Source organism: Ceratotherium simum, chromosome 2, assembly GCF_057802395.1.
Source record: "Ceratotherium simum simum isolate JZ-2026a chromosome 2, ASM5780239v1, whole genome shotgun sequence".
Classification (NCBI taxonomy): Eukaryota; Metazoa; Chordata; class Mammalia; order Perissodactyla; family Rhinocerotidae; genus Ceratotherium; species Ceratotherium simum.
In genome coordinates this window covers 16,294,439-16,307,808 of record NC_141901.1, presented here as the reverse complement: position 1 = coordinate 16,307,808, position 13,370 = coordinate 16,294,439, and the positions used below count along the sequence as shown (strand labels likewise).

General features: G+C 40.2%; 1 protein-coding gene across 1 annotated transcript in view; it reads left to right on the top strand.

Moving 5' to 3' along the window:
• The window catches only part of STX6 (syntaxin 6), a 45,325-nt gene that overhangs the window by 14,928 nt on the left and 17,027 nt on the right, over window positions 1–13,370 (top strand). Inside the window, exons 2-4 of the mRNA XM_004424970.3 lie at window positions 1,579–1,748; window positions 3,788–3,882; window positions 10,692–10,754. Coding sequence (XP_004425027.1) covers window positions 1,579–1,748; window positions 3,788–3,882; window positions 10,692–10,754 — 328 coding nt within the window. The remainder of the gene's footprint in view (window positions 1–1,578; window positions 1,749–3,787; window positions 3,883–10,691; window positions 10,755–13,370) is intronic.

The window sequence follows — 13,370 nt, the reverse complement described above, 5'->3', positions numbered from 1 at the left end:
AAAGGAGTCCTGAGACCAAAGAAGTATATGAATCGCTACTTAAGAAAATTTAATTCCAGTATCATAGTTCATGTACTGGCGGTGGAGAACATCGTATGCCCTAGCCTGAGGCTTCTAGTTCTCAAAAAAGAATTTATATTTACTTTACAGAATTGATAAATTTTATATTCTTTAAAATGAGATATCATTATAGATACCTCTTTAACTGTCTTCCATTACCGTGGATCATATTCAACACTTACAAATAAACCAAGTACCTTATATTATGGGAAGATGTGTACCTCTTTCTCCACCAAATAAGCCAAAAACCTCGATAAAGAGTAAAGATAGTGGATTTACATCCCTTCCCCTGTTTATCTCAAATAGTTTCTCATTAGCACTGAAAGTCTAAAGGCTGACGTGAGAGCAACGATGAGAGCACTTGCCTAATCCATAAATTGAGTATGAACCTCCCTTGGTAGAGTCATTGTTGGCCATAAAGCTCAATGATTTATTCAACTTGGGCCCAATTGCAACTTCTCTGTTTAATACTCAACCTTATAGCTCTCATCGATATTCCACAGACGGAAAGTGAGGCGCTTTTCTTTGTTTTTATTAGTGCTTTCTCTTCTGGTACTTGAAATGTCAGAAGGAAGAGGATGCGTGCAAATTCTGTGTTAAAGCTACAAACAGTAAACACGATTGAATGCCCAGAGGAACTGATTAAGAAATCGTAGAAGGATCAAAACGTCTCTTAGTTTGGGAGCAGTAAGGTTATTGTTTTGTACACGAGAGACCATGTGATTATCAAGTGACTCTTTTTTGGCTTTCATATGCAGTAATGTTGGATTATAACATTTAGATGATGAGTATTGGCCCAGCGGTGGGGAGAAAAGTTTTTAAAACCTTGTGACTATATCTAATCTAAAAGCGTACTAGATCATAGCACTTAGTTGCCTGGTCTCACTCTCTAAACAACGCACTAATCAGCTCTACAGCATTGCTTAATCCAGGAAAGTAGATATAGTTAAAGCTAATACTATTTGGAAATCTTCTAATGAGATTTTGGGTTTAAAAATGTCTCAGATTAAAATAACCTCTAAAACACTGGCGGTGTAAGAGTGACCCTGCCTCCACTTTTTTTTTATACCGCATCCCCCCCGGCCCTGCCCCAAAGAAAAGCTGTATTGGGACTTTTTCATCTGAATATAAATTACTGTCACACCACATGGCAGCATGTGGGCATGTTAATGACCCTTTAGTTAATTTGTAGGATTTCTTCTTATACTACTTTTAAGTATAGTCTCTTCAGAGAAAAATCAAATTTTGTCCTTCTCAAACAAACTTGATATTATAGCTGCTTAAATAATGGCTATTTTATTCTGAAATCAGCTGAGAACATAATACTCAGACTTATTTTAAAGTTTTGAACTTTGATATTTGTCCATGAAGAGCCTTCTATAAAGACTTAAAAACACTTTTGGGAATGGTGGTTGCTGAGGGTGGGGTATGATCATAAGTGTTAACTTAAGTCATGTGGTAACTTGTTCATGGAATGTGGTGTCTGATTTCTCTCCTTTCCCTTCACCTTGATGCCAGGGAGGTACAGAAAGCAGTCAACACTGCCCAGGGGTTGTTTCAGAGATGGACAGAGCTCCTCCAGGACCCCTCCACGGCCACGAGGGAAGAAATCGACTGGACCACCAACGAGCTGAGAAACAACCTCCGCAGCATAGAGTGGGATCTAGAGGACCTTGATGAAACCATCAATATCCTTTTCTGTGGGGTCTGTGCCATTTGGGGCAAACAGACAGATGAACAGGTTTTTATTCAGCTGTCTCAAGTACATAGATTAGGCATTTCTTTTTATAATTGATCAGTGTTGCTCTTATTTGTACCACGAGACACTTAAAATAATTGCCCAGTAAGCTAAGGTAGAGCAGCCAAAGTCTTCCACAGTGCATGGCAAATCCTGAATTTAGAGGCAGCATAATGCAATGGTTATGAGCTCGGACCCTGGAGTCAGACTGCTTGTTCAAGTCCTGGGTCCACCAGTTAGACTGCGTGACTTTGGGCACATTGCTCTGTGTGTCAGTTTCCTTTTCAGTAGAAAGTTAAGACAACAACAGTATCTAGCACATAGGGTTGCTGAAAGTTTAACAGGTAAGGAGCTTAGTATGGTGGCTGACACACAGTGAGCTTCTGTAAAAGTGTTAGCAGTCATTATTACCTAGAGGTATATACAGCCCAGTGTTATGCATTGGTAATTAGAGATCAAAAGAAAATCCTTTGGGGACTGGCCCCGTGGCGTATTGGTTAAGTGTGCGCACTCTGCTGCTGGCGGCCCAGGTTCGGGTCCTGGGCGCGCACCGATGCATCGCTTGTCAGGCCAGACCATGCTGTGGCAGTGTCCCACATAAAGTGGAGGAAGATGGGCACAGACGTTAGCCCAGGGCCAGTCTTCCTCAGCAAAAAGAGGAGGATTGGCGTGGATGTTAGCTCAGGGCTGGTCTTCCTCACACACAAAAAAAAGAAAATCCTTTGGTAGATAGTCTTTTTCCTGTTGAGGAAGTAATATTATGATGCCATTGTCCATTGGAGGGGCATCTTGTACCAAGATACTGCATTTAGGAAAAGCAGATCTGTTATGCTAAGTCTTGCTATTGATGTTAAATAAGTTCACTGATCTGACTGACAAACCAGAGAACTGTAAAACTTGAATGATGTGGCCTTGTTTTCGACTGGAAAAATCTCATTTAATCAAAACTTTAGATTGAAGATAGGCCATTTGCATGTTCTGAGTTCTGTTTTGTTTTTTTCGAAGTGTGGTAAACATCAAGGAAAGTAGCTTTTGTCAGGGTCACTCCATAGTCAGCACAGGTTCATATGCAGTTGATGTGTAGTGTCCGTAATTTCTATTAATCATGATGACCCCAGGTACTTTTCAAATTCTAAAATTAGTGGAACAAAATATGTGAGGAGGTAGAATCAAAAGCCCAGTTACAGGGAGATACCTCTCCCCTTGAGGTAGGAGGGAGAAGAAAAAAATGGGGGGAGACAGAAATTATGAGATAAAGAGGGCAAAAGTTTTAACAGATATTCATCATTCATTCACCAAATAGTTATTGAGTGTACTACATGCTGGACGTTTTCTGGTTACTGAGATTGGATCGATAAGCAAAACAGTCTACCAACCCTCATGGAATTTATGATGGGGGGGCTAGGGAGGGGCCCGAAGGGGCAGGGGAACAGACATTAATCAAATAATAGCACAAATGTGTGCTTGAAGACTCAGAGAAAAGTACAGAGAGCTACGCGAGTGTCTGACATGGGGCAACAGGACCAGGCTGGGCGTGAGGAGATCAGGGGAGGCTTCACTGAAGAAGCCTCTAGATTAAGAAGCAGGGTTAGTTTCTTGACATAAGTGGAATGGTTTGGAATGGCAAATGAGAAAGGCTTGCAAAAGCTGTCAGAGGTGGTCTAGAGTCAAAAAAGAATAGATCCAACGTGCCAGCAGATGTCTGGAAGAGCCCAGCTCAGCTGTAGCCAGACAGCCACGGATTTGTAGTGAGTCAGTTAGCAAGGGCTGTTTCTTAACCTGGCAGGTCATCTCCACCGTGGGGCGTAAGGATCCTCGTATAGCTGTGGGTAGAGAAAGTTTGAGAATGATTTGAGTCAAGTTGACTACGTTTTCAGAAACTTGGGGCCGGATTTTATTGCTTGTCTGTGAGAGGTTCTCTGGTTTAGCATGATGTTGTTTGTTAGGCTTTTGATGATGAAATTGCTTTCCCTTGACTTTTTGACCCACGCATAGTTGAAGCAAATCCTAGAAAATTCAATCTCGATGCAACCGAGTTGAGTATAAGAAAAGCCTTCATCACAAGTACTCGGCAAGTTGTCAGGGTAAGGAATATGATCTTGTTGGGTTATTTGTGTAAGAAATAGCCAAACTTCTTGGAACTCTTTCCCTTAATTGTAAACTAATAGATCAACTCTGAAGCCACTTTTTAGTATGAATTAAATGCCGGTTTCCCACATATAATTTCTCTGATTGAAAAAAATCTTTTTGTAGTATTGTCAGGCTTATTTCTTAGAGCAAGAGGAAAGAGTAGACTGCTGGCTTTGGAAAGGTTACTTTAATGGTATCCTTGTCCATACCTCGCCTTCTTCCAAACTAGTTATCTTTCTTCCTCTTTGTTTCTTAGTATACTGTATTTCTGGACAAAAGGAAGAATTACTATTGTAGAAACCATTTGGTTTCCTGAATGATTGGTAATCACTTTGCATTGTGAAGAGTGACTCTGCTGGGTTTGGATGGCGGCCCCTTCCACCATCTGAATTGCTTCTGGAACTCTTGCAACCCATGTTACTGACATTTCCATATACAACTGCTTGACAGCCTTTCGGGAGTTATCCAGAGCAAGCAAGCATTTATCAGAGTGTAAAAAACCAGTCCAAGTGAACAAATATTTAGTCTCAAATTATTTAGGTAATAACCTATTATTTAAAAACCTAAGAGAAAATTGCATTTAAGTGAAATCTTATATCATTAAGATATGTTTGTATTTTGAAACTATATGGCTAAGCCGTTTGATTAGCATAACTAGATATAAGAGAACCAGCTGTCTTTAACATATGTACTAGAAAGCAGCTTCCTTGAATAAAAAGACTTGGGATCATACCAGTGCTAACATATGGCTTTTTAAGAGTCATCTTAGGCAGGAACCTTGGTATATGTTTGCCAAAGACTTTATGTCTTGTGATTTCTTTTTGAAATTATTTCAAATGGTAGATTATCACTGAACTTTAAATATTCTTCCTTGTTTTATTCATCAGTTGCCTTTCTACATACATATATCTAAATTGTTTATGAATAAAACCACATTTTAATGGGGCAATGACCTTTTGGTCCTCAGGTGCCCCGTCTATACAGTGAGCATTTGGATTAGACACTCCTAATTTCTAACCAGTTCAGAATGCTATTCTGATAAGGAAGCCCATTGTTAGGTGACATACTTTTTGGTAAGGTAAATACTTACCCAACTATTTATTTTATAAATGTAGTTTGCTTTTTAATTTTTTGTAATAGATTGTCAGAAGGACACTTCTGTAGATGTTGGTATTTAAATGGTGCCTTGCAGTGAAGCATGTATTCTTGTCCTTAATCATTATATTTGTTCTTTCTGCAAGGTAGTACTTGTAAATTTTGCAAATTGAAATTCAGAGGTCAGTATATTGAAAGTTATTTGGTATAATTGGAAGTAGAATCCAAAGTTTGTTTTCTAATATTGGAAAAGCATTTTAAAATACATTCTTTTAGGGCCGGCCCGGTGGCGCAAGTCGTTAAGTGCGCACGCTTCGCTGCAGCGGCCCGGGGTTCGCTGGTTCGGATCCCGGGCGTGCACCGACGCACCGCTTGTCAAGCCATCCTGTGGTGGCATCCCATATAAAGTAGAGGAAGATGGGCACGGATGTTAGCCCAGGCCAGTCTTCCTCAGCAAAAAGAGGAGGATTGACAGATGTTAGCTCAGGGCTGATCTTCCTCACAAAAAAAAAAAAAAAAAATACATTCTTTGAAAGAATTATTCTAAATCAAATCTGTACTTCAAAATGTTACAGTCCTTCTAGAGTTCAGATCTAAACCATGCTCAACTGTATGATCCAACTGAATATTTTAGAGTTTTTAATCATTCTTGTTTTAATTTATGACCCCTTTTTGGAAAGCTGTTACTATTTTCCAGTGGTGTTAATAGTAGTACCTAACTGAGCTTTTGCAGATCTAATTTCACTAAATTCTAATTGAAGTCCTGTAGAAGAGAAGGAAGTGGTAATGATGTTAACTTGATTTTAAACAACAAAAAGCACCTTGTGTTGATTCAGTATTACTGCATTCGGTTAAACAGTACTTGTATACAGAGATCTCTGGGTTCCAGGTGGAGGAAGTTGATAGAAAGGGATCAGAGTTAGCAGATTGGGGAAATAAGACACAAGACCAAGCTCAGATTAGGGATTTGTACATTACAAGTTTATGAAAGCTGTTCTGTTACTGTTATCAGCAGGTTTTCACATAATGTTGCTCCAAGAGGAATACATTTTGATCCACAGTGTCTGCCAATGGTGCTTTCTCCTTCTTAGGCAGGGGAGTCAGTGATACATTATACTTTTTTTTTTTTTTTTTTTTTTTTGGTTCTACTTGAAGAAATAAATCTTTCTCCTGTGTTTCTTCTCAATTAAATGTTCATTGGTTTTGTGTTTAGTAAGCCTCCCTTGTTTAAAGAGTCTTGTGTATGTCTTTCCAAGCATCTAAATTTGTGCAGTTTTTATTAAGTTTTCCTGGCAATTTTTACTGAAGAAAGCAAAATATTTTTGTTTTTGTGTAAGTAGCTTTGATATTTTTGAGGTAATCATTTTTACGTTTGTGGAGTTGCCTGTACATCAGAGATTTTGCATGTGAAATATTTATATTATGGAAATACATTCCAGAAGTAACTTTGAGTGACGTGAGTAGTGGAAGGTTTTGCAGTGTGTGGCAGAACAATGAATGAGAGGTGACGAGACCTGAGTTCTAGGCTCAGCTGCGTGACCTTAATAAATTTTCATTGTAGCGAGTCATTTAGCCTCTCTGGATCTCAATTTTCTTTATTGATGAAATGATCCTCACTAACATTCTCTGACTTTAACTTTCAAAGGCTATCAGAACTATACCCCTCTCCCAAAAAAAACCAACCTGTTCCAACCCAAGAATTGTTTATAGTCAATTATATGTCAAGATAGAAGTGGTTTTGATTAATCAAGAAGAATGAGGTGTCCAGTGTGGATACAGATGATGTTGGGATATGAGACCTATGAGTGGGACACACTGCGGTTTATACTGTCCCAGTCACTCAGCTTGGGAGACGGTGTGAAACGGGAACGGGAGCATAAACAACCAGGACATTTGTTGTTCTTTTGGCAGGTGAACCATATTTTATTGGTACTAACTGCTTCTTGACTGCTGGTTCTAAATTTCATGTGTTAGAAAGAAGATGAGTAATTATGTTTTTGCCATGACAGGTTGTTACAAAATGCTTAAAACTGTTTAGTGACATAGCTTAAAATTCCAAATCCTAATATGAAGGTGGTGTGTTGTATTTGGTGACTTTTAACCTACATAGAAAAAATGCCATCCTGGAAGGAAAAGCCATAGCTGTTTAACTGCAGCCATGGCCACGTACGGGATGCGCACCTCACAGCTGTTGAAGAGTTCACTGACCATCAGAGCTAACACGAGTGTGCTCGCGCACGCGCGCGCACACACACACACGCCATATTTTTTTATTAAGCAGAAAACTTTAAAAATGAAATTTTAAATATATATGTCATTAAGGTAGTGCCTGCTCATTAAAGAAAATTAGAAAAATTTTACAAGAGGAAAAAATAGAAAAAGAAAACTCAAACTAATACACAAACACAAAACTTTGTTGTATTTTCTTCTCAATGCATGACAGTTGTATTTTTACATAGTTGTGATGATACTGTTATACAATCATAAGCATTTTTTTATTTTACTTTTTTAAATTAAAAGTAGTCCATACTTACTATTTTTTTAATGCAGATAATTTTGATGTGTAAGAGAGGCGAAAGTGCCCCTCCATTCTATAATTCCACTCCCTGGAAATAATCACTGACAACAGTTTTATATATTTTTTCCAGCCATTTCATGGACATTGAAATACATTCTTAAAAGGGATGGCATGAAATTGTCCTGTAATTTTTTTCTATGAAAAAATATATTGTGAGGGCCGGCCCCATGGCTTAGCGGTTAAGTGTGTGCGCTCCGCTGCTGGCGGCCTGGGTTCGGATCCCGGGTGCGCACCGATGCACCACTTCTCTGGCCATGCTGAGGCCGTGTCCCACATACAGCAACTAGAGGGATGTGCAGCTGTGACGTGCAACTATCTACTGGGGCTTTGGGGGAAAAAATAAATGAATAAATAAAATTATTAAAAAATATATATATATTGTGGACATAGTCTTATATCAACACAGATTCATGTAGAGCAGGGCTGTCTGATACATAATACTGCATTGTGTGTGTACTGTAAGTTACTGTTCTCTCGTTTGGACATGATGTTTATTTCTACTTTTTCATGTTATAAATAACACTGCAGTGTACATCTTTGCATGTCTATTTTGGAATATATGTTATATTATTTCCATAAAATAAATCCTATTCGTGGAATTACTGGGTCAAGGCAGTGAATATTTGATGCAAGTATCAAGGCTCTTGAAACAAAATGCGAAATTTATTTTCAAAGGGTTGGTCCGGTTTGCCTTCATTGTAAAGGTAAGCCATTGTTTGGGACACTAGTATTTTTTTTTTTTTTTTTTTACCATTTTTATTAGAGTATAACAAGACAGAAAAGTGCATGTATCCCAAGTGTGCGGCTTGAAGAGTTTATAAACTGATCACAACTGTGGAGGCAGCTCCCAGAGCATTCCCAGCACCCCCTAGAAGCCTCCTTGTTCTCCTTTGCTGTCATTACTTCCCCGCTTACTGTCCTAACTTTTAACAGCAAAAACACAGTCTACAGATAATGGTCAAAGTTCAGTTGAACTTCAGAGTCACTTTTCCATACATGCGTGTTGATATTTTTAATTATGCAAGTCATGTTCATTGTTTAAAAAAAAAGACTATTATGGGCCGGCCCGGTGGCACAAGTGGTTAAGTGCGCGCACTCTGCTGCCGCGGCCTGGGGTTCGCCGGTTCAGATCCCGGGCGCGCACCGATGCACTGCTTGTCAGGCCATGCTGTGGTGGCATCCCATATAAAGTAGAGGAAGATGGGCACAGATGTTAGCCCAGGGCCAGTCTTCCTCAGCAAAAAAAAAAAAAAAAAAAAAAGAGGAGAATTGGCAGATGTTAGCACAGGGCTGATCTCCTCACACACACAAAAATAAATTAATTAATTAATTAATTAAATTTTTAAAAAAAAGTTTGCCAACCCCTGCCTCAGAATAAAATCCAAGCAGCCCAAAGGCCCTGCATGTTTGGGCCAATCTTATCTTCTGTTCCCATGCTGCCAACACACAGTCGCCTCCTTCAGCCGCACCAGACTTCCTTCTCAAAAGCTAAAAAGCACTGAGCCTTTTCTGCCTCCAGGCTTTTGTACTTGCTGTTCCCTTTGCCTGGAATCCTCTGCCCTTAGTTCTTTCTGTGGTTGGCACATTCTCGTCCTTCAGGTCTCGATTCAGATGTCACCCCTGTCCTTCCAAAGTGGCCTTTCACCCACTCGATTTGAGCTTATGCCCTTCCTTCCCAGCACAGTAATCACCTTGTGTGTGTGTGATTACTGTGCCTCTTCTCCACCGTGGGGTGAACTCCGTGCGGCAGGGGCCGGGTCTGTATTGTTCACTGCTGTATGCCGAGCACATGTCAGGCTTCAGGGAGTATTTGCTGAATGAAGGAATGGGTGTTTTGAAAGTTGAAGCAAGTGTGGTTATGATTCATACTTAGTGCAGTAGAAATTAGGGAAGCTGTGGCACTGTCTGATCTACCATTCGCTTGTCATGGGTCTTGGAAGAAGTTTCTAAAAGTCTGATACCTCAACATGTGCATCTATAAAATGGTCTACTTGCTAACAGAAAATTATGAAGTATTTTTGCAACCTTTTTTTTTTCTTTTTAAGAAAAATTGTAGGGGCTGGCCTGGTGGCATAGTGGTTAATAAGTTTGCACGCTCCGCTTCGGTGGCCCGGGGGTCGCTGGTTCAGATCCTGGGCACAGACGTACGCACCGCTCATCAAGCCATGCTGAGGTGGTATCCCACATAGAGCACCTAGAAGGATGTACAACTATGACATAGAACTACCTACTGGGGCTTTGGGGAGAAAAAAGGGAAAAAGGAAAAAAGCTAACAGATGTTAGCTCAGGGCCAATCTTCCTCAAAAAAAAAGTTTAAAAAAAGAAAAGAAAAAAATTGTCTTATAGTAATCATGTACTTAGTTCAAATCATTTTAAAGTATATGAGGTTGTGGTTAAATATGATAAACAAAATGGCTCATATTTAATAAAATGTTTTGCCTTGGATTAAGTAATGGGTCCATTCATTTTTCTTTCCATATAAAATTATTTTTAATACCACTCTGGAGATTCACTCTGGCATTAGAAATAGTCTATACTTCACATGAATCCAACTCAGAAGTAAAATAAGTGACCTCTTGTATCACTGTAAATATACTTTATCCTCAATGACATGGTTTTTCATGTGTATTACACTTGAAGGTGCTAGCCCTTCAGCACAGGCTTGTGTGTTTGAACCCCAGGGTTGCCATTAATTGGCTGTGTGACCTTGAGAAAGTATCTTAGCCTTCCTAGATCTCCGTTTCCTCAGCTATAAAATGGAGATAATACCAGCTTCACAAGGTCGTTGCAAGAATTTATTGCCACTGTGTGCACTTGTTTAGCGGTGTTTCTAGCCTGTGGTAGGTACCTAGGAAATGCTAGTTCCTTCTTCTTTTCTCTTAATTTAGTATCCAGGTTACCTTTTTTCAAGGGAGCATCGTTCTCTTTATTTCCTTTATTTTTGAGACTGAAAATAAAAGCCAAAGAATGCTGTCTTTTTGGAAAAAAAAATCTAATAAATTGCGTATTTTGCTAGTGTACAAAATATTAAGCATGATTTTGTTTAAGTATATCTTTTATTTGTTTTCTGGTCTTCTATTATCTCATTAGGACATGAAGGATCAGATGTCAACTTCATCTGTGCAGGCATTAGCTGAAAGAAAAAATAGACAGGTGAGTGAACATCAGCATATACAGTATCATCAAAGAAAATACACAGTTTAGATATTTGGAATTTAAAAATGCTGACCATCCGTGTATCATGTGACAAAGCAGAAGCCCTGTGCGTGCTGAGCCCAGAGTGATGCTGGCAGGTTTTATGAAAGTCTGGTCAGCCTGCCCCAGCACCATCATCAAGTCTCTGTCCCCTCCCCTCCCTCACCCCTTCCGGTTCTCTCCTTTGGACTCCCATAGAGAGTCTGTGTGGACCCTTATAGCCCTGACCACACAGCCGTTTATTCTGCACCTGTTGAGCACATTCTGTGTGCCAGGCTCTCTGCTAAGGGCTGCAATTGCTTAGTTTCTTGTCTTTTCTTCTGCTGGACCCCAAGCTCCTTGAGAGTAAGGAGGGATTGTGTCGTGGTCTGGTTTTTTGTTGTGGTTGTTTTTAAATCTCTAGCTGCTATTGCCTACCCATAGAACTCACTAGCCATTTAATGATTGAAATTTTATGTAAAGACATTTGAGGAACCTTAAGTGTGTGTTAAATTAAATCTTTCATCATTTTAAGTATCTTTTTTTTTGAGATGAGGTCCAGTTTTTATTAGTTATTACAAATAACTTACGAAACCTAATAAGTTTCAGAAATCAAAGCACAGATATTGACACATCAAAAATAAAAGCTGTAAGAGACCAGTCTTGGGCCATCCCTGTGGCGTAGTGGTTAAGTTCGCACACTCTGCTTCGGTGGCCCGGGGTTCACCGGTTCATATCCTGGGTGTGGACCTACACACCGCTCATCAAGCTATGCTGAGGCAATGTCCCACATAGAGCAACTCGAAGGGTGTGCAACTATGATATACAACTATCTACTGGGGCTTTGGGGAGAAAAAAGGAAAAAAGGAGGAAGATTGGCAACAGATGTTAGCTCAGCACCAATCTTCCTCAGAAAAAAAGACCAGTCCTTGAATTTTAAGTATCTTTTTAAAATTACACATTTTGGTATATGATAGAAATTCCTTTCCAACTGATAAAATACAGTCCTTTTTTAAAAATATGCAACAGTCAAAATTTAGACCTGATTTAGATTCTATTCAGACTCTATAAAGTTACCAATAGTCCATTTAATGGACTGTTAGCTCAAGAAAGCAGCTCACTATTTTTAACTAGGAATCAGTTCATAATATAAATCCTTACTTTATACCTATGGGTCTTTGTTGACCCCCTTAGTTTTGAAAACAGGTAGTATAAAAGCTCGAAGAAGGGGAAGGGACTCTCCAAATATCCCCTAACTTATTGTTCCTGTTTCCTTTCCCTGCGTTTCATTTTCCAAGTCGTCGTCGTTTTTTCTTCCTATCTGCCTCCCTTGCTCTAACAGTGCAGCTAGGAAAAGCCATTAGCTAGCCCATTCCGTGTGGCACTAACTCTTGAAAGAAGCTAGTGAATGGCCACAAGCTGGCTAGTTTTGGAGTTCCCTTTTCGTTTGCACCCCAGCTTACAGAAGTTGAGTGACAGTGCCTGAAGTGGTTGTGACCGTGAGGTAGGTAACGTCCTTTATTACTCCTGATGTGAATTTTTTATTCTCTAGATAGTATAGTTGAAGTACCATAAATAAAATGTGTATTTATACATTGCTTTCCAAGTGTGGCTTAGAATTTTGTTTTAGATGGTGACTGAAATGTCTTTGAGTCACAGATTTTCAAGGCATAGCAGGCCAGGGTTCTCTGAGCACTCAAGCGGGCAGAGTTGGCCTCCTGCCTCATGCTGGGACCAGATGCTGTGCTGCTTGGCCAGGACCTCTGCTCTGGCACCTGCACACAGGCGGGTCTTCAGTGCACTGGGCCCTCTCCCCATCTTTCCCATTAGAACAGACTCCTGGAGGTCAGACTGATGAAATCTAAGCTGCTTCACAGTAGAGCATAGGTGACGCTCAACAGTGTGACATATGTCCACCTAAGTGTAGACCATGGATAAGCTAGAAAAAATAGCCCTCACTGTGGCCCCAGGAGCACACAAGGCCCTGGTGGAGCCCCAGTTCTCTCTCTGTAGCCTAATGATCCACTGTAGCCTTTTTCTGACCTTGAAAAAATTGTGACTAAGCCCCATTGTCCTCCACAGAGGTCCTTAGAGTCTTTGCATCAGAATGAGCAGGATCTTTTAAATCTCGATAGCCCTCAAGCCAGGTTGGGGCAGAGCCATCCACAAAAAGCCTTGGGTCTGCCTTATACCAGAGACAGTCACCATCCAGCCTCTTGACTGGACTGGAAGCTCTCAGGCATCCTGATCGTCTTCTCATAAGCACCTCGTAACTTATGCTCTGCAACCTGAGCCTCCCCGAGCCTAGCCCCAGAAGTGTGGCCATTGGACTGAATTCACCTCTGAAAGTCAGGCAAGGAAGTCAGTGTCGTATGGAGGGACTATTGGAGGGCTTTTCATACAGAGAACCAGGTAATCAGTTAGGCTTTTAACAGTTTCAGAAAGAAAAAGTACCTGGTAAGAAGATTTGGCAACTCTACACGGAAAAAGAATCTTAGTCACCAGCATCTTCTGGTTCATTGTGCAGGGCTGGTGTGAGCATTTAGTTTGACCAGCAGCTCAGAAGGGCTTGTGGGATCCCGGTAAGAGCCAGCT